We start from the raw sequence: 27,386 nt of genomic DNA, 5'->3' as shown, positions 1-27,386 counted from the left end.
TGAACCACAAAGTCATCTAAAGGACTTTGCTCATGGTTGACTTTCACATACGCTGTGAACTATTGCCATGTTAATCTCTCAGAAAACCCTCTAATTCTCACTCAGGACATTCTCACAATCACAAACCAATTCCAACTTGCTTTTTTATTGCAACTCCTAGCTTTAAAAAAGTCAGGTTCTGAATTATTGTAAAATTTAAAGATCAAGTCCTAGTAGTAAGAGCAATTTGATAATGGAACCAAATATCAAGAAACATAATGAGCTAATTTATATTGGAATGTGTTCAAGTGGAAGATTGAAGATCTGTTTGGATCACTTCAGCCTGGATCATAGTATTTATAAAGTTTACATTCAATGGTCTGAACGGCTCTTTCCAACACTATGAATGTATTTATTTGTGATAGTTCTTATAGACAGCTGTGTTCTGTACATTGAAATGAATGCCCAAAGTTTTTGAGGTATTACTAGTTCAGGTTGTTAACCAGAATGGTTCTTATCCTTGCCTATGTTCCTGTGGACCAAGGATATTCATACAAGAAGTGCAAATCTCCTACATACGTTAAACTATTGTAAAGGTAAAGGTTCCCCTCGCACATGCTAGGAACCGGTGCTCATCTCCCTTTCAAAGTCGAAGAGCAAGCACTGTCCGAAGACATCTTCGTGGTCATGTGGCCGGGCATGACTGAACACTGAAAGCACATGGAATGCTGTTATCTTCCCACCAAAGGTGGTTCCTATTTTTCTACTTGCATTTTTACATGTTTTCGAACTGCTAGATTAGCTGAAGTTAGGACAAGTAATGGGAGCTCACTCCATTATGCGGCACTAGGATTCGAACAGCCAAACTGTCAATCTTTCTGATCGACAAGATCAGCATCTTAGCCACTGAGTCACCACATCCCCTTAAATTATTGTACAATTACATTATTATTTAAGTGACATGGGTTCTAACCAGTGAAAAGTAGCAACAATTAGCAGTATCTAAGTTAGACAAGTTCCAGTTTGAATTTTAAAAATGAAATCTGATTTGACTCAGACTGATTCACATTTTTTTATTTTTTGATAAAAGAATGTTAACATATATTGAGGAAGTATCAAAATGCCTGCAGAGTCTTCTTTTTAGGCATAACTGGGTGAAAATAGCAGGGATCGTGAACCTTTCTGAGAAAATTAATCCTTCCACAGTTTCAGCTGGATATTTTCAAAGGTATCATAATCACATTTTTTGGAAATATTGCCCTTCCACCCCTTATAAATTTGAAATTGCAAGAATGAAAAAAAGACTGCATACCAGCCTTCAAATTGTTGTGTTAGTGTCAGACATCACACACCTCTGTGCTTAGTCCACATTCACATTGTCTGAGACTTTACAAAGTCAAAATGTCATCAAATCTCCATCATTCCAGATTTTTTTTAAAAAAAAAGATTAAAAAGTACTTGATTCGATGGTAAGAATTGTTTCAAAATATTGATTCAAAATAATTATTTCATAAAACATAATTTGAATCAAATGTTACATGTTGCCCAAATCTAATGATTGTATAAAAACCCAGCCTGAAATCCAGTCAGAGCTGTTTCTTGCAACTCACAATTTATTGTAATACCACCGAAAACTTCAGGAGACAACATACAACAATTTATTGTATCCTTTCAGGTAACTTGTTTTAGAGATTCCCAAGCACATTCCCTTGTTCCCTTAATCTTCTACATTGACCCATCTCAACATTCTGCATTGTCCTCTTTCTCTAACTCAACAGCCTGCATTCCAATCTCTATTAACCTATGCTGCTCTACTGTTGCTTTTAGGTGGGATTGTAATACCACCGAAAACTTCAGGAGACAACAATTTTCCCCATTCAGTTTTCAAATCTTACACGGAATCACTAGCCTCTAGGCTCACTCTTAAGTCTGACAAGTAAACAAGCTCACTGCTAATCATTCACCACAGTCACTATTGAAAACAGGCTATTGCACTTTTCAACACTCACAATAACAGGCAGCATGCAAAATGTAGTAATAAATAAACAAACATGTGTTATAACTACCTTGCTTATTTCCTTATAATTAAAACAGAGCATGCAACTAAACTGAAATTGCTCTCCTTATAGTTTCATGGTAGAATTCAACTAAATGTAACAAATTCCAAACAAGGATATTATACTCTCTCCTTAAATCATGTACAAATTTCTCATTTATTTATTATACAAATTAACATTTATTCAGTGTGCAAAGATTACATAGTAATTAGGGCTGACAATGGGTGTACTATAATTATAATACTGTATTATTATTGATTAGACTATGCATAGTGCCAACCACCAATATGTCTTAGAAGTTTATCATAAACAATAAAACATACTTTTCAATGTTAATATAACAATTTTCTGGAAACACTATTGAATTTATTGAGCCTTAGCTTTGACTAAACATGCATAAGAATAGTTTACTGAGAAATTTAACAATGAAGATACATTGATAAATAATTTTATCATATTAGATTGGCAACATGAATTAACTATCAAGATATTTTTCAGAGTGTTTCTCTTAATTCACAATGTGGTACATGTTTTATACATTTATATGACATGCAGATCCAAATAGGTATTTCCTTACAGTATGAATATATACATATACACAGACACACACACAGACACACACACACACAGCAACAGTGATATAAATACTACATAGGATAACAACAAATGATTTTTTTCTTTTAGTATTATTTCATATTTTACATTTGTTTTTCCTTGTTGTTGTTTTTTTAAAAATCACTGCATATGCCACAGAAAAGGATGTATATCAATAAGAGGCTGATAAATGAAAGTTAATCACAACCATGCACACAACTGAACTGAGTACAATATACCTCTGTTCCTGTGTGCTGTGCTATAAAAAGGAAAGAAAAACACAAGGAGAACTATGGGGAGAGGCTGTACTTCTTTATGACCTTATTTGAAAGATAAACTCCTTGGGGAAATACAATTTATTCAGATTATCAAGACCCTGCTGTGCAAATCTACAATCTGGGAGCACACTACAGAGATCAAAAAATATTTACTTTATTCTGTTGGGTATAAAAGCTTCTAATGAATGCATAATTAAGACAGAAAAAGTGTATACAGCTTTAGAATTCCATTGCTGAGCCAAGCCATTAATATCCAAGGCATCATACCCAGTTGTTACTCCACCTGCTTTTTTTGGATTAGAGAACAGTTGTAAGTCAAGGTATTACTGCTCCATTTCCAATATATGTATATAATACACATGTAATTCAGTGGACAATTTACTAAAATTATGTGGAAATCATACATAAAATATATATAATTTTTCCCTCTGTCCCAAATACATATGCGCAATTACACATGCTTGAAGACAGAAAGGAATAACATAGTATTTTTTAGATTTACTAAATGCAAAATGCAGTAAAAAGAAATTTAAGCCTACAACTGAATTCAGAAAAGCCATTTAAGATTCTCTATGATATTCTTTTTTAGATTTCACGGAAATGTTTCAGAGAATCAGTCAGTCTTAGTGAAAATAGGAATTGAAACACCACAGCTATATCAACTCTTCTCAAAGTCTTAAATGTCATTTTACCTCTATGAATAGAAATGCTTTACAAGGGGCAAACCCAGGACACAAAAAGGAATTAGACCAAATGTTAAGTGTTTTCTGGCATCTTCAATTCACCACCACTGGTATTTGGGGAAATGTCCTAAAAGACTTAATTCTTAGAGACAATGGCAAATATAATGGTATTATTATCCCATAAGTGCGGTTAAATATTCAGATGCATCCCTTGGCTTCTCGTATTCCCTCTCTTGATTTTCTTCACCATTTTGCCTTTGTTTCTCTTTTCGGTATTTGGCTTGTTGTCACTTCAGTGCTAATTATACTTCTTTGCTTTAATTTAGGTATGCCCATGTGCTTTAACTTTGATCTCCCTTGTTTCCTTCAATGCCTGAAGAATACTAGAAAAAGGAAGGTTTTTTTAACCTTGGTTGAGAGACTGAAAAATCTTGGGACTTGAGGGTTCATTTTCCTCCCATATAGTATCTCTCAGGGCTGCTTCCCTCAGTAACCAAGAAAGAAACCACTCAACTCCTTTTTGCAGAATTAAGAGTACTTTTACTGGTTATGAGTAGATAGTAGCTAGGCAAAGCAAGATCTGAGGCAAAAGCGTGCGTAATCATAGATATCAATATGTGACCCAAGCCCTTCCCCTTGGTAACCCCATCCCATAGTCCAATCAGTACACCCCACAGGTGTCATGTGGGAGACATCTTCAAAAAGCATCATCAGGCTGATATGTCAGACAGTTGGCCTTGGCGGCAAATCCTCTATCTGCAGCATGCACAGTAGACGGTGAGAACAACTCCCTTTTCACAGGAACTCCTGCACTGACATTTCCCCACCAAAATACAATGCCCCCCTCCCCGTTTCAATGGCAGCCGAATGGCAGCAAGGAACAAAACAGAGGCTGACAGTATCTTTTGTCATGTTTAGTATATATCCATCACAAACCATTGATACACAACCACTTATTGATGCATACAGATGCCACCTACTTCAAATACTCTGTGACTCTTCACTGGCAGAACTGAAGAGAAGGAAGGGTGGACAGAGTGTTAAAAATTAATTCTTTGTGCCCAAAGTCTTCCTTTCTCCCATAAATTTAACTGTTGGTTAAATATTTCTAAGAGTCAATTAAATCCAAATAGGGTTGTTTTTGAAATAAAGGCAACATTTTGGATTTTTGTTTTCTATTCAGGTATACAATATTGTTATGTTTCTGTCCCCCCTTCACGGCTCTTAACAAACGGCCAGACAAATAAAGTTAAAAGGAACTTTCTTTATCAGTTCTCAGTTCAAACTGGCTTCAAGCCCCAAAATAAACTAATTAAAGTCTCTGCCAGAAGATAACGGACTGAAACATAAATCTTTCTTACTTCAATACAAGGTGAATCAAACGAAAGCAAAGCCCTTCTTCCAAAGTCTCTACAAATCAGGGTTTCAGAAGTCAAACCACTTTTCCAAGTGTACATCAAAGAAACCACGATCAAGGATCAAGGAACGCACGAAGGAACGTTGACTCCTGCCACTAGGGCGTGGCAGCATCCGTCCTTTTATCTCCAAACCTGCCTCTAACAAGCCCCAGCTGCATAATGAATCTTGTATCCCAAAAAGACTCACAGCAGACATCTGCTGAGTCACAACAGTTATGGTACACAATATTGTTATGGAAAAGTTACCGTATTTTTCGGAGTACAAGATGCACTGGAGTATAAGACGCACCAAGGTTTTTAAAGAGCCATTTTTTTAAAAAAAAGTAGGTCGGTAGATAGAGGGATAGAGAGGGACAGAAGGAGAGAGAACTACAGTAGGTAGGTAGGGAGGAGAGAGAGAGAGAGAGAGTAGGTAGGTAGGTAGGTAGATGTTTCCAGGCATATTTATCCATGTGCTGGAGAAGGAAATCGCTGACAATCTACAGCACCTAAGACTTTGTTTCTGCTGGCACAGCACTTGATCAATGTAATTCTCATCAATCAAAGAGCTTTCCAAAAGGGGGGGGGACTTTTTGCACTCTGCAAACCTCACAAAAATGGCCCGTTTTTCGCAAAAACAGGCCCATTTTTTTTAAAAAGGCATAAATAGCCCTGGGGGAGGGCTTGCAGAGTGCTCCTGGAAGGACAAAAATGAGCAAAAACTGACCCGTTTTTCGCAAAAACGGGCCCGCTTTTTGTCAAAAAAATTGCATGCATACCCTCATGGAGGTTTATAGAGTGCTGCTGGGGGGGGGGGGGAAACGGCCCGTTTTTTGCTCATTCCTGCCCCAACCCCCAGGAGCTCTCTGAAAGCCTCCATAAGGATATGCACAGCCATTTTGGCAAAGGGGCGGCACTTTGGGAGGCAAAAAATGCTGTATTTGATGTATAAGATGCACCCAGATTTTCAGCCTCTTTTTTGAGGAAAAACGGTGCGTCTTATACTCTGAAAAATACGGTACTTTTCCTAAAAGCAAAATAGATTATTGTCACTCTTTTTGATAGCTGAAAGGAGTACTCAATCAAAACTCAGCAAAGATTGGGAGACTTGTGAAGATGAACTTAACATTTTCCCATCTTCATCTCTCTCCATAGCTTTTGAATGGGAAGCAGGATTTTTTAAATGAAGGCTACTCATTCTTCAGAGATGTCTCTGAACATGGATAAAAACCAATTTAAAAAGAATGTGTTCATGTAGGTGGTTAGGCCTAGAGAAGCTGATATAAATTTTCTCCATTTCATTTGAAGAGCTTAAAGAGTGACATGTATCTAGTATTCATATTCTCTTCTCTTGCATTACAGCAGCAAGTCTCCTCTTTCAGGTCACGTCTCCCATAAAAGTGCTAAACTAATGCCGTTTAATGACAAATTAATGTCCATGAATAAAAAATACACCTCTAATAGCATGGAGTAATTTGCCATTACAATATCATCATTGGACATGCCCCTGGTTTAATACGATGTATTTAATTCATAACTTAATGAGTGATATATAAAAAGAGAGAGATGAACCCTGCAATTACATTTATGTGAGTCTGTCACCTTATTTGTAAAACCTTAGAGTCATTTACATTCAAATTAGAACAAATGAGAGATTTCACAAAGTGCAATGATAAATGACCATTGCTGCACAAGACAGGGCTGTATTTCCTGCGAAACCGTTAACAGTTCCCCATTATTTGTTAAAAATTACAATGCATATTGCCCAGTGTTGTGTGAATAATGACTTTTTTACTGATTAGGTCACAAGACTAATATGGAGCAAAATAAATAATTTCTTTTCATTTTTTCCTCCTTTCTAATGCTTTAATTTATTCAGACTAGTGGACTCATACTGCCATCTACTGTTCATTGGTAATAATAAAAGGGATTTTTCTAAAAAGGACAGTTCTTGGATACTCTGGAACTCTTTATAATCTGATGCTCTTCTTCAAGCAAGTTCTCTTAGTTGAAATGTGATGGTTTCAAGGGATAAGAGATACCTCTTAATTACATATATTGATCAGTTCTCCTTATCAAAAATATAAATTAAAGCATATATTGCATGGAATATGTACAGTTCAATATCATTTAGTACTAATCTCATTATACCAGAACCAAGGAATATTCAAATGCAAGTTCTTGATACGTATCCATAAGGAAGTTGCTTTATCCAATGACTCCTATCTCGTTTGCCTTTTTTTTTAAAGGAAAAGAATTATTCACCCTGTGAAATCTATTAGTTAAAGGCAAAACCTACAGACAGTCATAAATCAGGACTTTTTATTTTGTGGAAATTAATATTACACTGTTAAGAGTTTTCTTGTTTTGATAAATTAAATTCTAATTACTTTCTTAAATTATTTTTAAATTTGTATTAAATTACTTTTTTAAAAAATTGAATTCAAATAGATTTATATCTTCTTGTAAGCAATTCTGAAAACTCCGTAACAGGGAGCAAATACTGGGCGTAAATAGAAAGAACCATGAGGACCAAATTTTGTGCAAAGGGTTGGCCAGTCCAAGGCATTGGGATGGTTCATCTTTGACTACACCCTGAGTGCATGTACCTCCTAAATAATGAAATGGAGAAAACAATATTATATTGTTGTTTTCAAAGTAGTTTCAGCATTATAGAGCTTTGCCGGCATAGCAGAATGGGTCCTTCACTGAGGTTAACCATGGCTTTTGGATAAAAGATGACCAAACTAAGCATTATATTCTTTTCAGCATTATCATCATCATAAGCTGTGAAGGTGATTAGCTATCCACTGATGACTAAGGTATATGGAGCACATTGTAATTTGTATCTAAGAAAAGAAAAGGCATAAATTAATGATACTAATAAAGGAGAATATTTGTAGCTCAGGGCTGAAATGGGGAGATATTGGTACTCTCTGAGCTTGCCTGTTTTTTTATGATGTTACCTAGTTTGGGTAACAAAATGTCTGCAAGAATGCAACTAAGCTCAGAGAGCACCAAAGACCCCCTCATAAATTCATGAATAAAGGAAAACAGACAAGCAAAATAGATATGTTAGGCTTTTGTAAAATAAAAAAGAAAGATAAACAATGCCATAGGTATGCATGGAGATAGTTTGGTTTTGTGAAATAGAATTGAAGAATGCATGCAGGAAAGTAAAGCATACATTAAATGAAAAAAGATAATGTAATAAGTACCAGAAAGTATGCATCGGTATCATCCAGTTTGTTACTGATGGAGTATGAAACCTTAGATTAGTGATAACTACTTGTTGTGTTCTAGTGAATAGTGAAAATAGAAGAATAGGGAATGAGTTTGGAGAAAAAATCCATAACACCCGGAACAGATGTGAGCTGAATGCAAAAAGAGTACCTAGGCCATTTGGAGACTAAGAATGAATGAGAATGAGGAGAGATGAACATCAGAGAAAATGATAAGTTTCAGATACCTAGTTTAAGAATACATCTAATTTAGACATACATATGAAAAAAAGGAATGAACCAAAAGCATGACTGATTTGTTTATGATGAAAACTGAGAAATTAGTGAATGAAAAAAGATAAATGAGACTTCTGAAAGTGGGACAAATCATTTGATAGCTTCAACAACTAATCTTGAGGGGAAAATAATCATGAAAGAAAAGGCAACTTTTAAATGAAACCTGTTTAAAATGCAGGAAGAATTAATATGAATCCTGCATGGAAAAAAATTATAATATGTATTAATCTCCCAACAGGATTAATGAATGGAAAGTGAACATTTTTAGACTTTTTTCATATGAAAGAAGGTAACTATATTTGGTATCTAGTGAACAGAAAGTGTTGAAAGTCAAAGTTGGAAGCATAGCTATCTTGTGCTTTTCAAATATGTGTTACAAGAAAAAAAGGGTTTTAGAAGTTGTTCAGTTGGATTTTTAAAAGGTTATATTCCTGATTCCACAATACATCTGAAACTCAGTCCTTTCAGCAGAGACTGGAATAGCATTCTTTGAAACTCAAGCATATGTAGCATGGGTCATCTATTCATTTAAATTAATTTTAATTTAATTTCATAAGAAAAACTGTTACATTGGCCACTGTAACTGTTCATCTGTCTACTCTTGTACAGAACAGATCTTGCAACGTTCCTAAAGAATAGCAGCTATTTTTGACTTTTAGGTAGGGGAAAATCAAAATTGTAGATCATGCAGTGTTGCAGTGTTGCACTGTATTCTTTCATAGAGAAATTCAGTGTGTGTCTGTATGCATTTCTCCCACCACAACTCAATATTTAAGCAGGATTGACAATGATCTCTCAGTTTCCTGTGAGCTGATCATGAGGTAGAAATCTCAGGAAATACAGCCAGTTTCTCTATACTGGCTATGATGGAATGTAAACAGTTGTTTCAGATAGCATACATGCAAGTATTTTATGTTAATGTAATTTTCATATGGGTTCTGATATATTATTTTACTCATGTTTCAATTTTGATGTACCTATTTTATTATTTTAAGTTACTCTGATCTACAACCATAACAAACTAAATTAAACAAGCTCATTTCTGATCACACACCAGTAGTATTATCATTGGTTTTGAAAAGTAGAATCTCATCAGATGGTATTTTAATAATTCTTTGCTGTAAGACTCTCAATTTGTTGAACCACCACCAAAAAAGAGATATAGTGGGTTTTTTCCCTTTTTTCCCCCTCAAATAAATAGAAAGGGCAGATTGGGATAAGCATATATTTATGGTGAGATAATAGCCTACACCTCCTGGAGGAAAAAGATGTGTGCGCTGCAGCATAGAATATGAAAACTGGAATTAAAAGAAGCACTGAAAGTGTATTCTACAAATCAAACTCAGAATGCATATTATGTTTTAGATTCGTTAAATTATAGTCAGATCAATTATATGCATTGGAAATGGAATATGGAATAAAACCAATGAAACAAACATATTGGAACAGGCAGTTATTGGGTTTTCACCTAAACTTCTGAAGAAAGGTAACAAAATGTCTATTAAGGATTCAATTGGCTAATTCAAAGAAATTATAATGAAATTCATTTTCAACTTTTAGGTTTTATATTTCAGCAAATAGAGTTATAAAAAAGGACTCCCTGCAGATTTTACTCCGCTAGTCGTTGCTGACTATACGGGGCGGTGTTCATCTCTGTTTCAAGGCCATTGAACTATCCTATCCAAAGACATTTCCTCAGTCATGTAGCCAGCAAGATGTCACAGAGCACTGTTACCTTCTCACCGAAGTGGTACCTATTTATCTACTCACATTTGCATGCTTTCAAACTGTTAGTTTGACAGGAGTTGGGGAGAATTTGGGAGCTCACCCCATCATGTGGCATTTAGGTCTTGAACCTGGGCTGCCAGTTTTCCAGCCAACAAGCTCAGCATCTTAACCATTGAGCCACTGTGCCACCCTAATAGAGTTATGGGCAACAAGCAATTTCTTTAAAAATGCAATAAGTCATCCAGAAATCTTAACTAAGAGAAATTAGTTGTGTCTACAACATACAGAAAAATCTATGAGATTATTGATATAACAATACCCAGAAAGGCCCTGGGCCAGATGGAGAATCTATAGAATAGATAAAAAAGAATCACTATACTTTTGAAATATATTAAATATTTATTGAGGGTGAGAAAGGAGTCATTTTCTTATTATGAAGCTTATATAACTGAAAGTTTGAAAGCTGATAAGGACCTGATCCACTGCAGATTACAGTTGGTATCTCTATTAAGCGTTATTGCTAAATTTTTAACGGATGTATTGCAAGAAGATTAGAGAAGTTTATTTACCTACAATAACAATCTTATGTAATCTGATTCTATAAATACGTCATGACCCAGATAAAATTAAACTTACCATTTATATACTAGTTTTGTTTGTTAGTAAACACCTATCAGTGCTTTTAGCTTTGTTGGGTATAGAAAAAGAAAAAGCTCTCGATATACAGTCCTGCAAATTATGTTTTAGTTCAAGAAATGAAGAAGTTTAGATTTCCTACAGAAATTATTTCATAGATAACAGCTTATTATTCTAATCCCTCTGCTCAAGTAATTACTAATGGGATTATCTCACTGGTACTTAAATTGCAAAGTGGCACGTATCAAGGATTCTTTTATCTCCCTTAATTTCATGTTAAAACCTCACTATGCTTAATAAGACAAACTGGGGAAATTCAAGGAATTCATTACCCAAATTTGAATGTAAGTTGCTGTTACATATAGATAATATTATGGGTTTTTTTTTTAATGAGTATTCACATTCTTTCTGTAAATTTGCAAAAATTAAACAGTTATTGGGTAGCAGTAGAAAATGTTGTAGCTCAGGGTTGAACGGTGAAGTTCCTCTTGTTCTCCAAGCTTGGCTGTTTCCTTGCAGATCTTTCCTTACCAAACTACGTAATATTTCAGTGTTAAAGTTGCTACCGAGTCTGATAAGGAAAGATTTGCAAGCAAACAACCTTGTAGAGCACCAAGGACTCCATAGATATAGGATTAATATTCTGTCTATATAATCAATAGGAATCAGTTAGTCCAGAATGCAGCCGCGCGAGCGATTGTGGGTGCACCTAGGTACACCCACGTTATACCTATCCTCCGCGAGCTGCACTGGTTGCCCATTGGTCTCCGGACAGGCTTCAAGGTGCTAGTCATTACTTTTAAAGCCCTGCATGGCATTGGACCTGGGTACCTGAGAGACCGCCTCCTGCCAATTATCTCCCAAAGACCGATTCGATCGCACAGACTTGGCCTCCTCCGGATTCCATCTGCCAGCCAATGCCGGCTGGCGACCCCCCGGGGAGGGCCTTTTCTGTTGCAGCTCCGGCCCTCTGGAACGATCTCCCCATTGAGATCCGGACCCTTACTACCCTCCCGGCCTTCCGTAAAGCTACTAAGTTCTGGCTGTTCCGGCAGGCCTGGGGCTGTTGAAGTATCCAGCCCCACTTTAATTGTGAATGTTGTTGTATTTTAAATTTTGTATTGTCTTATTTATCCCCCTTCCCTTTTTATTATAAGCCGCCCGGAGTCCTTCGGAAGTGGGCGGCATACAAAACCAATACAAAACCAATAAACTCTATAAATCAAATACTGTAGTGTAAAGAAGGTCCTAATGGATATAGATAAAAACATAAACTCTGTGCATCATCCTGAATTAATTAAATACCTGGAAATTATTATCTCTCAGAAAATCAATAGAAAATATTTTGTGCACAAAAATATTTATGTATGATCCAGAGGAAATAAGGTATAAAGACCACTATGAAAAGCGGTCATTAAAATTACTTTTCATCAAGTTTTATATGCCTTTTAGGTGGTTCCAGTTAAATATTTTAAACAGATTAACAAACTAAATTTGAAGGACAAAACAAATATCCAGATTTGTTCCTGGATTATATATCACTTATACTGTAACTTTGATATTTTGATGATGATTTTTATTTTCCTCATTTTAAGAATATCACTGGGCATATTTGTTAACCTTTGTTATATAATAGAGTGAAAATGATATTAATTCTCTACCAATATGGGCTTAAAAGGTGTATATATTGAAATATATATAGAAAATATATCCACTAAAAACAAAATTATATTTAACACAAAGAAATGAAAAGAACTTCATTTAGGAAACAGAATTTAAATAGGCAAATACACCATGGAAGATACTCAGTTAGCCAATTATGCTTGTGAAAAATATCTTAGAAAAGTAATTGATTAATAACTGACCTTAAGTAAACAAGGTATTATGAATGTAAAATACACGGATCGATTTTAGGCCCAATTTTAAAAGTATAGTTTTCAAATAGTATTGATCTTGTTTTATTTTTCAGTGGTCTGATTATACATTAAGTATTTGTCCACCTGACACCAGCACTCTTTAAAGAGGATATAGTCTAGGTGGAATAATATGTATGATTAGAAGATTTAAAATAAATCCTATAAAATAAATAAAAAGTTCTGGGAATGTTTAGCCTTGCAAATAGAATTGATAATGGTGATGGATGAATTATGATAACCCTTCTATAAATGCCTAAACAGATGTCATAACAAAGAAATATGTCCTATATCAATTATGTCAAGACATGGAACAATTTATTTGTTTTATGAAATCTATTCTAGTTTAATATTAAGACAAAAAATAAAAAAGTTATGAGCAGTTCAATAGTTGAAAAAATTCCCAGAGAGGCTATTTTTTCAACTTATTGTGAATCACTTAATTTGGATCTCTGGATGGAGCAGGAAATTGTACTAAAGTGCTAATAATGACATTCTTTAAAAATGAATTAGGTAAGGCTGAATCACCACCTCTATCTTAAACAAAAGAATTTAACTATGAATGTATTTCATTTCAAGTTGTAGGGCTAATAAAAGTCAGTATTTATTATAGGTATTTCCTATAATAATTAAGAATAAATAAATTATTAAATATCATGTTGTTCTTCAGCCTCTTTCTTTAAACTATCAAGACTGATTTGAATTTTATTGCAGTATTCTAGGGTATTTGAATTTAATTCTGCCTTTTAGTGTATTAACTATTTCGCCCAATTTTCTTCCATGTTTAGATTTGGTAAGTATTACTTCCAATCACTTATGTACTTTTTTAAAAAGAAGACTAAATAATACAAGCAAAGGACTAAATCTTGTGGAACCTTATCTGATGTTTAAATAAGCAGTTTTTGAGCACCGTTTTCAAGGCAATGTATCTTCATTGTCATACCACCAAGCCTGTACTTAATTGTTGCCAATCACAGCTTTGTCAAATGACTTACTGAAGTAAAGACAGGGGTGAAATGCTACAGGTTGAGATCAGTTCGTCCAAAACTGTAGTAAAAAAAATGAAACCAGTTCGGGCAAAATGGTTTTTCTGACAATCAGCTGTGACACATGATTTATATTAGCTAAAAAGCAGGATTTCCTGCTTTCCAGCTAATCTAAGTCACATGGCACAGCAGATTCCCCCACCCCTCGCTATTCACTTACCTTTGCAGGTGTACGTTTTTGATGCTCTGCATATGCATGGGAGGTCCTGCACATGCACAGAGGTGATCTTGTGAGCAAAGCGAACATGCGCGCACTCACATTGCTACCGAACCGGTAGCAAAGGTAAGTGGATTTTACCCCTGGGTAAAGATATATATTATTCATAATCTATTAAATCTATTAAAGATATACCTTACTCATTAGTAAGAACTGCAGTGGCGCAGTGGTTAGAATGCAGTACTGCAGGCTACTTCTGCTGACTGCTGGCGGACTGCAATTTGGTGTTCTTCCCAGGTTCTTCCCAGGCTCAAGGTTGACTCAGCCTTCTATCCTTCCGAGGTAGGTAAAATGAGGGCCCAGATTGTGGGGGGCAATAGGCTAACTATGTAAACTGCTTAGAGAGGGCTGTAAAGCACTGTGAAGTGGTTTATAAGTCTAAGTGCTATTGCTATTATCTATTAAATCTTTGTCTGACAAGGTTTGTTTTTGACAATTCCATGCTAATTCCTGGTCATTACCATGTTGAGCTATAAGTACTTTGAAAATCATCCCTATATAACATTTGAATTGAGCTCAGGAAAACAAAGAAAAATATCCGTTTCATTATCCTTACCTGGATAAGATAGTGTGAACATAAACTCAGCATTTCCAGCAGCTGGAGATGGCTACCTGCAGCAAGCACATCCTGAATCACTCCTGGCTCCAGCAGAACCTTTAAGCAAAGAAAACAAAACCAAAGCGTTAAAATTTCTTTTTTTAATGCAATTTTTAATAAGAATTTTTATTACAATAGTAAAATGAAAACTAAATTCAGACAGCATAATAAATAAATAAAAAATAGAGAAAAGAATAAACAGTGCAGGAAAAAGATGAAGAAAAGTAGAAATATTATAAAGAAAAAGAAAATAAATACATAAAAGGAATGACTTCTAACCTTCATCACATATATAAACATATTTTATAACTCTTCAACCTTATAAGATTATAAATAAATAATTAAATGTATGCTAATAATTAATTAATCATTTAATAAGCAAATCCATGAATTATCAATTTTTCAATCCTGGTATCAACAAAAAGTCCACAAGTGTGCAAAATAGATGTCTTATTTTAATCTTGATTAAATAAATCAATTTTATTTCTTCCCTTTAGTTCTAAGAGTTTTAATCTTTAATTCAATCAAATATTGTCTTGGGATTTAATTTATCTTTAATCTTCTTTATCCCATTGCATATGTCTTCAAGGATCGAACAAGCCTCTTTTGTAGATCCAATAAGAGAACACTTTAGAAGTCATTCACTTTGCATTTCCCTTTTAATTTTTAAAATTCCAGCCAGTTTCTTTTTTGTATCTAGGGTCCTTTTCCAAATCATTCTCTTGAACAGTCATTTGTAGTTCCACACTCTGTACTTTCTCTGTCTTTTCAGACAAAATTTGTTCCACATCTGTCATTTCTTCATTAATATATTTTGGACACAGTCTATCTATAGAAGGAGACATCATTACTGACAGTATTGATATTGTAATTACTAGTTTTTGGCTCCATTCTTTAAGTATTTCTTTTAATGTTTCTGATAATATTTTTGGGCATTTTGTAAGTCCTAGTACAGTGATGGCGAACCTATGACACGCGTGTCAGTGCTGACACGCGTAGCCATTTGGGGTGACACGCACAGGATTTCATGCGATTCATCCTCGGCTCCTGCACGGCCGTCGAGGATGAAAGAATCTGTAATGGAGGAACGGGGGGGGCGGGACGTGTGATCTCCCCGCCCACACTCACTTACTGTATCGCCGCCGCCCCTTTCTGAGTGCAGGGGCTGCTGGTAGGCGTGCGTGCCATGCGCACACACGTCATCAGCGTGGCGAGGGAGGACCCGCAGGAGAGGAGCGCGGGAACAGTGGCGCCTCTCTCCAGTCAGGCCAGCACAGAGAGTCTACTCCTGGGACTGTCGGGTTACGGGACCGCACCACAGCAGGGAACAGCGGAGTGCCAACGGGAACTGTGAGCGCCATTAGCAGCAACTATTGGGGTGCCATGGACTTGTAATTGCCCACAATAACTGAGATAAGTGAGGGGGAGGTTGTGTTAGCTTGTTAGGCTAGTTAACCCCTAATTGGCTATCTATAATTCTATCTGCTGTCACTGGCCCACTGATGGAGCACCCAAAAATAAAAACAAAGGTTAAGTAAAGGGAGTGGTAGTGGCAGTGGCCGACCCTTTCAAGAGACATGGAGCGAGATGTATGGCATTATAGAAAAAAATGGCAGATCATTTTGCGTTCTATGTACTGAAACGGTAGTAAGCAGAACGGGAATATAAATAGACATTTTGAAACTAATCATTCCCAGCTCTTGGAAAAAAGTGAGGATGAAAGGAGGGAATACATTTCCAGGAAGCTACACCTTTATAAGAGCCAATCTAACTCCATCCTTAATTATGAAAGGCTCTACAAATTTAAACTCTGCAAGTTTGAGCATTGCTCACTCCATAGCTCAGCATGCAAAAGCGCTTAACAAAGAAGTTACTAAGCAGGTATGTTAAATAATTTGTTTTGGTTTATTAAATACAATATATATTGCAATTATACATTTTTGTAGTTTAAACTATAAATTGCGCAAAATTATGTTTTGTCGAAGTGACACACAACGCGAGTTATGCTCGATTTTTTGCCGATTTTTGACACACCACGCCAAAAAGGTTGCCCATCACTGTCCTAGTAGTAACTGACATCAAAAACAGACTCATAATTTTTCCCTTCTTAGAATCTTTAGTCCCCTCTAGTGTTCATCTTCTAAAATCATAAAATAATGTATCTTTGTTGCGGTTTGCAGTAGCCAGGATAGCGAAAATAAGCCTGTTTCCCATAGGAAACTGTTTTTAGTTAATTCCAAACATTTATAGTAAAAGTCAATATTCCAAATTTATCTGGATCATTAATCCACTTATATGTTTTTTAGATCAAAAACATATTTAGCTTTTCACTGTTTATCTCAAATTCATTACGTTCTTAAGCTTATAATCAATTTTTCTTTTATTTCAAGTTGAAGATAAAACTTAACTGATGCCTTTTCAAACTTGTTGTATGAAAGGTCTCTAATAGCTTTAAAATGGTTAAATAGGCAATTTACAAAAGTAGTTAGAAAGTAAGGTTTGCTATCTTAGTGTTCTTTAAAAGAGTCTGCCACACCTGCAAGCAAGATGGTTCATCCCTTTGTGTCCCACTGCTTAAATCTATGAAAAATTGTTGTCCTGCGGTCTCTACACAAGAAACACCATCCAGAGCAGGGGTGGGTTGCAGGCAGTAGGCTCCGGTACAGGCATACTGGATCCTGCCCGGAGCACTGGGTACCATTCCGGTACGCTGCTCCAGAGGGCCCACCCTCCCGCCCAAGCACCTTACCTGTCCTTTAAGCCTTTGGCACTTCTGCACATGGCACATACGGCACCTGTGTGATGCTCCGCTGAGCAGCTGGAGCATCGCGGAGGCTTGTGGAGGCATAGTAGACAGGCATGACACCATGTGGGCGATGCCAGGCCCGTACCTGTCCTTTAAGCCTTTGGCGCTTCTGCCATGTGGGCGATGTCGGGCCCGTTCCAACCGTACCAGTTGGAATGGAATCCGGAACCCACCACTGATCCAGAGCATATGTAGGCAATCTCCCACCCTCTCCTTATCTTCTATCCTCTATTCCCCGATACCTTGGTCTTTGTCGAGGATGTCTCAGTTCCCCATGGAAGTTCACAAAGTGACATTTCTTGATGTCATTTTTTACAAAGCTGCAGATACACAATTTCAACAGTCCCAACTGTGTTTGAAAGCTTTTACAAACAAAATGCTTAGCTAGTGTAACAAAGTACTGGTTACAATAATGTTATTCTTTATATCAAAAGGGAAAGGGAAGCACAACATCTATTTCTACAGTCACAAAGGTGTTTTTCTAAGTTAAGGCACTCATTGGCACACAGAAATCTGCATTAAACCAAATCAAACCATACAATTCAATGTTAAAGTAGCTGGAACTATCTGTCATCTTTTCTGACAGATCTTTCATCAAGGCCAAAGCAATACTCTAGTATAAGGAAGAGCAAATTCAAGACAGCAAAGACTTTAATAAAAGTCTATTTAGAAAAGCCCTTTTCCAAGCAAAAATGCACTACTTATAAGATGGGAGCAATAACATACATAGGAAAATGTAGCAAAGCAACCTACATTGAAGTTATGTAGAATATAAATTTATGAAATGTATCAAAAATGTAACAGTAGATATTTGGTGAGAACATTCTACCCTGACATAACTCTAAGTGGTCCCAAATCCAAGTAAAAGTGATCTTCACTTAAAGGCCGTGTGATTAGACTAAGAGACACTGTTGCCCCAAAGCAGTACAGAAAACATCAATATCAGTACCAAATTAAGATGCACACAGTTTAGGGAAACTATTTTGATCAGCAAGGCAGAAAATTCTAAAGGAAAAAAAAAGATGATCTGTGCAAAAGAAGATGATCACACCAGTTTGCTGTTTTATGATATCCAAATAGAGTCTCATTTTGCCTAATGATAAATGCTAATACCAAAAGAATATGCAACATTACTGCAGTATCTTCTCTGGTTTTAATCTGATATTATTATTTTGAAAAAAAAAAGTAAGGAAGACTATTACTGTGGCAACAAAGACCCAAAGTTTCACTAATGGGGGGTGCGGGTGGGTTTCAATATAATATGGAGATGTGATATTACCATACATGGCTTGATTTCTCAGATCCATGTGTTAAAAATATAGTACTACAGCATCCCACAACCATGAGTCTATATGGAATGTGACAGTATGAAAAGATTTTTTAAAGAAAAAATTAACTACATTTTATCTTTTTAATTTTAAAATCAATATAATTCATCTAATTATGGCATTGGACTGCTTGGTAAGACAATGCCAGTTCTAGCAGACAGGCTCTGTTTTTTGTCAAAAGCTTTTAAAAGCAGAAGAATTTAAATATATATATCCTTGAGCATCCAATGAATAAATCAAGCCTGGCTTATAGAGATCTGAGGGAAATCATGCATGTGACAGAATCCAATCTGGGTCAGTCACCGGGACCAGAGGTTTAGACTTCCATGCTTTCGGACTCATGGTGGAGCCTATTTTCTACCTGAGGATGGGCTCCACTGCAAATCTGAAAGCATGGAAGATGAAGCCTCTAGTCCCAGTGACCGACCCAGATTGGATTCTGCAACATTATCCTGGGACACACATGTTTGCCATCATGTGTGTGAATCTTTTCGGAAAATTGTATCAATGGGAAGATTGGAAATAGTTAAGAAAGTTGTTTTTATAAACCTATCACAACCAAACTTAAGAAATTGTCTATTGTAATAATTTCAGTGCATAGCTTTAGTGTTTAGTGTTAGGTACGGAGAGCCACTGGATGCATGGTGCATGAAACAGACTTTAAAAAGTAACTATAAGCCCACTGGGTTGTACTAAAAAGGACTCTAGTGGCATTAGGCAAAATATGGTACTAAAAAGTTTCTGAGACTTAACAAGGCAATAAAGCAATTCAGAGTTGATTAGGCATGGCCTATTTATTATCTCAGTTAAGAGCAATTGTAGCCACTACACCAGATTTAATTAGAAAAATTCAAACATGCCATAAATATCCTTGGATTTTCAGGGACAAGGTTAGGACAATCAGGATTCTCAAATAATTTTAAAGTGAACATCAGCACAAGAAAAGATTTTTGTAATGAGAAGTTGGGTCTATAGCAGTTTTCTATATTCGCAGCCACCTCCTGAAAATTGCACTACTAGCTGCATGCTTTTAAAAGAAAGTTGGAAAACCAGGCTGACAAAATGATTAAATAAAGGTTAATCAAACAACAAAAATCACACGTTTTGTTGAAATATTACACATTTTTGCAAAATTATTAGGTAGTGCTACATATGCATTTCAGTGTAATTCTTTCTCAACAGAGTGATTTTCCTATGAAGCTGCCTAAATCATTCATAAATTCTCATGAATCATGAATCCAGCTTTTAATGAACAGGAAAAATTAATATTTACCATATACCTTACAATTCCCATTTTTAATACTAAATCCCCGCAACACCCAACGTTTTCACTAGAGGTCTCAAGATATCCACCTTCTCCAGGAAAGAAATGTTTTACTTTCCTACTGTCCAAAAAATGTAAGCAAATAAGTAAAAGAATGATACAGGGTTTTGTGTGAAATATATCTTAAAGTAAGTAAGCGTAATTAAATACTTAAGTTTAATTAAAGTGAGTTTAATTAAATATTTCAAATGCAGCACAATGCAGTACAGGACACCAGATGCCTATCAGTAAGACACAGGAGGATCAGCATGTCATAAACCATCAAGCATGCATTGCATCTTAAAAATAAAATCTGAATTGAAACCATAAATATATTTGGATAATCAGAGAGATTATACAAAAGAAAAGAGAGTATAGTTAAAAAAATATCACAATGTACAATGTTCAATGGTGAACCTTTTTGGCACCAAGTTCCAAAACTGGAACAGGCGTACGTACGTTTATGCGTGCGTGTGCTGGAGTATTGGAAACCTGAAGACCAGCTGCCCAGTGTGCATGCGTGCACCAGCCAACTGGTCTTCCGGTTTCCGATGCTCTGGCACATGCGAAGACCAGCTGGCTGTCATACATGTGCATGCTGGAAACCAGAAGAGCAACTGGTGATGGCATGCATGCCCACAGATATGGCTCTGCATGCGACCTCTGGCACAGGTGCCATAGGCTCGCCATCATGGTACTAGGATTTAAACTGGCAGGAGAACAACATTGGAAAAATGAAACTTTGGCAACTATATACCCTGTTTCCCCAAAAATAAGACCTTCCCGGATAATAAGCCCAATCAGGCTTTTGAGCGCGTGCACTAAAGCAGCGATGGCGAACCTTTTTTGGCTCCAGTGTCATAAGGGGGAGGAGCGCAGGGGGGTCATGTGTGGGCGTGCCATATCCATAATGCAACACGCGACCCACCCAGTGCCCGTGCGTGCATGAGAGACATGACCCCCTCCCATTTTCCATGCTTTTTTTGCCCTCCTCAGTCTTCACAGACTTTATAGGAGCCTGGAGAGGGCGAAACCAGCCCCCCCCCACCCAGAGGCCCTCTGGAGGCTTCCGGGACCTTCAGGAGGCTTTCCTGAAGCCTCCAACAGGCAAAAAACAACCCTACGAGCAAACCAGAAGTCACTCCAGAGGGCTTAAACCGACCCTAAGAGGAAACTGGAAGTCTGTTCCCGAACTTCCTGTTTGCACTCCGGAGGCTTCAGGGAAGCTCCTGAAGCCTCCAGTGGGCCTCCGGGGGTGGGGTGGGGGGGTGAAGGAGGCTCTTTACACTCTCCCCAGGCTCCTATAAAGCCTCTGGAGCCTGGGGAGGGAGAAAAATGGCTGTAAAAAAGGCTGAACTCAGCTGGCCAGTGCCGCATGTGCGTTGGCCAGCTGACAAGGCAACGCCTCGCATTCCCTGACAAATGGCTCCACCTGCCACCTGTGGAACGCGTGCCACAGGTTCGCAATCCCGGCACTAAAGTAAGCCCTCTCAAAAAAATAAGCCCACCTCACAAATATTGCAATACAACAGCAGCCAGGAGGTGACCACGCTTACCGTCTCCCTCAGCTAAAAAATAATACTTCCCAAAAAATAAGAACAACCGCTTATTTCAGGCGTCAAAAGAAAATAAGACCCTGTCTTATTTTTTGGGGGGGAACCATGGTAGGAAAGAAAGACCCAAAACAGAATATATTGTATTGGTGAAAAAGTCTGCATATATTCATAATAGATGCTTAACTAAATTCAAGTATGAATGGCTGTTTTATATTTCAAAGACAAATTATGCTTTTAAGAAAACAAATCAAGAGACCAATAAAAAAGTACCAGACAAAACTATTTAAATAAATATAACCAATTGAAGAAAAGGAGAAATATTTAAGCAATGGTTTTAAAAAACCTTAAAGAAGGAATTAGTAGGGTTTTTTTCAATTTTGTTTCAGTTAACTCCATACTTTCACTATTTTTGGCTAACAGCTTGAAAAATGTAAAGTGATTGTCTATAATATGGTTTCATATTTTAATAAAGTGTGTAGCGCATCACATCACAATTGTGCACAATCTACATGGCATGTTTTCTCCAAGAAGCTCAGATTATATGTTTCACTTCCTAGAATTTTATCCTTCCATAAAATATATGCCACTGGGGAAAAATAATCAGTTAAAATGTATTGGATGAACTTCACAGCTATGTAAGAATTTGAATAGGATACCTGTTATATCTCTTTGCTGAATCCTTCCTCTCCTTGCACTTTTTATATAGCACGTATTGTTTGTAACACGAAATGCAAAAGACCTCTTTGACATGTCACATGAGTTTCATGCCAGATTTAGACAAATCAGGATTTGGCCACTTACAATCCTAGGGTTTTAATTTCATAACTTTTGTAAACAAGAGTACTTCAGAATTAATTCAGAATAACTACTTTATCCCTGAAGCCACCTCTTTGTACAGCAACCAATAGGTGCCTATTGAAGAATCAGGTCAGGCATGTTTGGTCCTCAATGGGAGAAAGAAGATGGTGAAGGTCAGCTAGGGCATCAGGAGCCATGAAGTGCAGGAGACCAAGAGGGCATAGATGTGGAGGAAAAGTTGAAACCCTGCAATTGTATGTGCATGCTGCCAAGAAGCCAAATTTTGATCACATGACTGTGGGGGAACTGCAATGACCATATTTTTGGACACAAATCATAAGTTCCTTTGTTCAGGAACTGCTGTAACTTCAAACAGTTGAATAAATGGTCGTAAACCAATAGCTATCTATGCCTTGTCTTTGCAACCGGATAGTCAGGCTGCTAGAAGTTATGAATGGCAGAGGCAAGGAGCAGAGAAGAAGGATCTGAAAAAAGTGAGCCGAGGAATCTGCCCCTGCTTTCTTATTGCAGACAAATAAAGCTAAGAGAAGCTAAATTCTAACAGATGTTTGCAACCATTCCTTTGTTTCATCCAGATTTTAAAGGAGAGGTAAAACTAAGCAATCATTTGCATAAACCCCCAATACTATAGAAAGATGGTTTCCTTCAAACCAAGAAGGAAAATACTGACCAGTTTGTCTTTCTTGGCTGGCTCTCCAAATTCCTTATCCTTCCTACAATTCTTCAGGATGCCTTACTTTGCAGTATATAAATAATCTAGCTGCTCCACAATGATTACATTTTCTCAATGGGAATAACTAATGGAAAGTCATACCTCTTGGGACGATATATCCTAAACAAATGATAAGCATTTTGGCAGCAAGGTAAAGATGGTATATGGCTGCGCTCTCAGAGAAGTATGGAGATGAGAATGCACAAAACTACTCATTTGCTAACAAATGTTTTGAATTATAACTGGTGAAACCTCGGGAGTTTCTCTAGTATTTCAATGGCATTGAGTTATCACATGGGCACAGAAACATCTCACTGTTTTTAACCTGAGGCTTCTATCATTTGAAAATAGGTCTCTCAGGAAAACATTCCAGGAAAAGCAAGCAAACAAAACAGAACTTTTTCATGTAGGGTTACTGTTAGGATGGTCATACAGTAAACTGCAAAATTGAGTTTAGGGTTTAATTTGGAATCAGGCAACTTGCTTTTAACTGATTCTTAGTTCAGAAATCCAAAGTGTGATGTCTTGGCATTTTAACATTTTGCCTAGTTGCTGTAATCTTTCTCCAAGATGTATCTTTATCTCATAGTTAAAATTAAGAACTCTGTGAATTTTTGAGACTACACTATGAAGATAAAGTCAGCTACAACATCTTTGTTGATCTTTCTCCCAGAAGTTGCAATTCCAATTTCTATTCTTTTTTATCCAGTAGTCTTTGTTGGTTTCTGTTTTTAAGCAAGTAACAGGGAAATATACCTCCTTGGGGGACTGCTTTCTTTTCAACCATTCCATTGCTCCATATACTAATCCAAATGTTGCTTCCTGGTCATCATTAAAATTCTTCAATAAACAGATGGAGTGTCTAGTACACCCATGTTTTAAGGACTATACACAGATTGTTGTGATTTTCTAGTCAAAAGCTTTAGTGTAATGCAACAAAAATAGGTATCTTACAGGAATTACTTTGTCTTTTATGTTTTTTATCCATTAACCTCTGAATTTAGCTTATATGTCTAGCAGTTCACACTCCACATATTGTTGAGGTTTAGATTGCAGAACTTAGAGCATTATCTTATGAGTGTGTGAAATAAGAGCAATTGTTTGATAATTTGAACATTTTCTAATAGGCTAATTTTAAGGTATTTGAATATTTATTTCACAATATTTACAGTCTTCTACAAACAGCATCTGGGTGAGGTACAACATAGAAATATAAATTGATATTTTCATTCCCTTGGCCATTTGTTATTCATATCTGTTTATAATTCCCAAGTAGCATTTTAACTGCATCATCTTTTAAGATTACAAGATAAGCTTAATAGCCACTGTCAAGATTCCTTGTAGATTGCTGCTTACTAATTTTACTGGGAAATGAACTAGAATCTACAATGATTTTATACAAAAATGTGTTTCCCCACTTTTAGAAAGTAGCAGAAAACCAGAATTTTATTCACCTTCAGTCAATAGATGACTAATCAGCAGATTGGCAGATGCAGCATGCCAACCACGAATTAATGTTTTTGTGACTGAAAGTCACACATAACTTTTGCCCTCTTGACTCAAGAAGGGAGGTTTTTAAATGAAATTTACTGGAATACTTCTTAAAACCATATTAATACAATATTGGAGAGGACAGAAGGCAACAAGATTGAATTGGATTGGGTTGGGAAATCTGGAGGAAAGAAAGACCAAATTTTTCTTCCCTGTACAGTACAACCCTATGGGCAGTAAATCAGAATTTTCCAGTTCTCCATTCTACAATACACATTCTACACATCTGGCCCAGAACAGAACTATTATTAAAGGCCTGAAGGCATTCCATAAGTCCTGGTCTATACTGTTTTCCTATCCCAATTGATCTCTTCAATATTATGAGTGAAGTTATTTGGTAAAAGCAGTTCATATAACTTTTATAGGCCGATTAAGGACTGTAATATTATACCTGTCCAGTGTACGCGAAGTCCAGAGCTTGCTTTAAACCTATTCCTGTGATGCCATGCAAATTCACTTCATCTGCACAACTTTCAACCATACAAAGACTGAACATTGCCTAAAGGAAGAAATGAAATATTTATTCATTAAAACTGTTATGCATAATGTCCATGTTAAGTATCAGAAAACAGTGGTTGTTCTCTTGCTACTCCTTAAAAAAGATCTTTGTTAAACAGGGACTGGCTCCCAAATGGTACAGAGGTTTCTATTTATGTGGCAAAGACTAGGCAAAGAGATTGTCTCTGTAATTTTTCTTTTCTCCTATACAATAAACCTCTGTGTCTTTTGGAAAGCTGCTTTGGAAGGCTGGAAAAATACACAGGGCACTGTATGAAGAAGAAAAACAACTATGAAAAGCTTAGAGCAGAATTTGTAGTGTCTTTTATAAAACGAAGGAACAGTTGTTTCCAATCTGGATTTAATCCAATGAAGTTATTAATCAATATGCTATATCAGAACTGTCAAATTCCCGGAGCGGGGGCCAGATGCATCACACATTGGTCACGGTCACGCCTGGTTTAGCGAAGGGGGGGAAAGCCCAATATGTCATGTGACGCTGCTGCGACGACGTGAGTTTGACACCCCGGTGCTATATCTTCAAGGGAGTCAAATTTTGGAGTTACATTTTGTTTTATTCCACTGATATTCTTCCATTTCTGTAGGAGCTTAAAGCAATGGATATGATCTTCTTCCATTTTAATCTGTCATTATGCCCATAAAAAAGGCTAGGCTGAAAGATGATGACTTTCAATCAAAATACTCAATCTGTTGAGTCTGAGTATCCCCAGTCCCAAATTGACATTGGTTTCACTGTACATGGCCAGAAGATTGTACTATTGAAAGTATGAATGCCAATGCCATCTGGCTACGAGCCGGGGGAAGGCCTTCTCTGTTGCAGCTCCGGCCCTTTGGAACGAACTCCCTGCGGAGATTCGGACCCTCACCTCTCTCCCTGCTTTCCGAAAAGCCGTTAAAACCTGGCTGTGTCGGCAGGCCTGGGGTTGATGAGCTCCCCTCCCCTCTTGACAGGTGTGGTTGTTGGTCATTTTAATAAGTTTATTTTGTACTTGTATGTTTCCCCTTCCCGTTTAAGTTGTTCGCCGCCCTGAGTCCCTTTTAGGGAATAGGGCGGCATATAAATAAAATAAAACTTAAACTTAAAACTTAAACTGAAGGGGTTTTGTTTTGCAATTTTACCTTTTAATCACCAAAAGGGAGACATGAGAGCCCTATCTCTCATTTATCAGGGTAGTGGAATGGATACCAATTGAGGCACTCCTGGAAGATGGGTGTTGGCAGCAGAAATTACCACTCTCTTTTGTTTTAAAAATCTTACTGAGCCCCAGCAATCTATACTTGAATATCTAGGAAATGAAGAGAGATACCTGGAACTTTGCTCACAGTGGCATATTCATTCATTCACTCTATACAAGTACAAAAGGACTTTTAATCAATTAAAAAACAATATTACAGCAACTACTATGAGGTCCCCCTGAACTACAGATCTCTGCTGGCCAGGAGATCCCAAAATGTACAACTGCATATTCCCTTCCAACCTAAGCAGTATTCTTTTTTTCCTGGCTAAGCAATGTCTGCACACAGCCTTAAATCTACGCCCACAGGGCTTTTTCACGCACATAAGGTGTTCCAGCTTGTGAAAAAGCCATAGGAAACTACTCCCACAACACTGCTTATAAGTGAAAGCCTCACACTGAAGGACAAGCTGTGTTTTTGCAAACATTGACAACGGCATTGTATATCAGGAAAGCAACATATGCTACTTCTGGCACCACAATGACTAATCGTTTGAATCCTCTGGCATAGCATAACTACTTCATACACTAATCCAACTTAATATTCTATATTTTGCCAAGAGAACTTTCACCTCACTTCTCAATTATGCACTCAATAAAAAAAAGGAAAACACAGCATAGTAGCATCAAACTGAAACTGACTCAATACAGATAGTCCTTGGGTTATGACCATGTGTTTAATAACTGTTCAAAGTTATAATGGCACTGAAAACTGGATTTATGACCTCTTCTTGCACTTAGGACAATTATAGTATCCATGTGATCAAAATTAGGGTGTATGGCAACTAATCCACACTTACAACCATTGCAGGGGTCTGCCATTCCATTCCCTTGTCCTGCATGAAGTGTTTCTGCTTCAGTTCCCCGCTCCCATCAATCTTTCCTGCCCAATGTTTGTCCTTTGAGCTGCCCT

At 36.9% G+C, this 27,386-nt stretch overlaps 1 protein-coding gene across 1 annotated transcript in view; it reads right to left on the bottom strand.

Annotated features, from left to right (window-relative positions):
- Positions 1 to 7,768: 7,768 nt before the first annotated feature.
- The window catches only part of LOC116507243 (kelch-like protein 32), a 40,298-nt gene continuing 20,680 nt past the window's right edge, over positions 7,769 to 27,386 (bottom strand). The window contains exons 4-6 of the mRNA XM_032215266.1: positions 25,111 to 25,218; positions 14,603 to 14,701; positions 7,769 to 7,837 (exon numbers count right to left, since the gene is read on the bottom strand). Coding sequence (XP_032071157.1) covers positions 7,769 to 7,837; positions 14,603 to 14,701; positions 25,111 to 25,218 — 276 coding nt within the window. The remainder of the gene's footprint in view (positions 7,838 to 14,602; positions 14,702 to 25,110; positions 25,219 to 27,386) is intronic.

This window comes from Thamnophis elegans, chromosome 4 (genome assembly GCF_009769535.1).
Source record: "Thamnophis elegans isolate rThaEle1 chromosome 4, rThaEle1.pri, whole genome shotgun sequence".
Lineage (NCBI taxonomy): Eukaryota > Metazoa > Chordata > Lepidosauria > Squamata > Colubridae > Thamnophis > Thamnophis elegans.
This window is presented reverse-complemented; position numbering and strand designations above follow the sequence as displayed.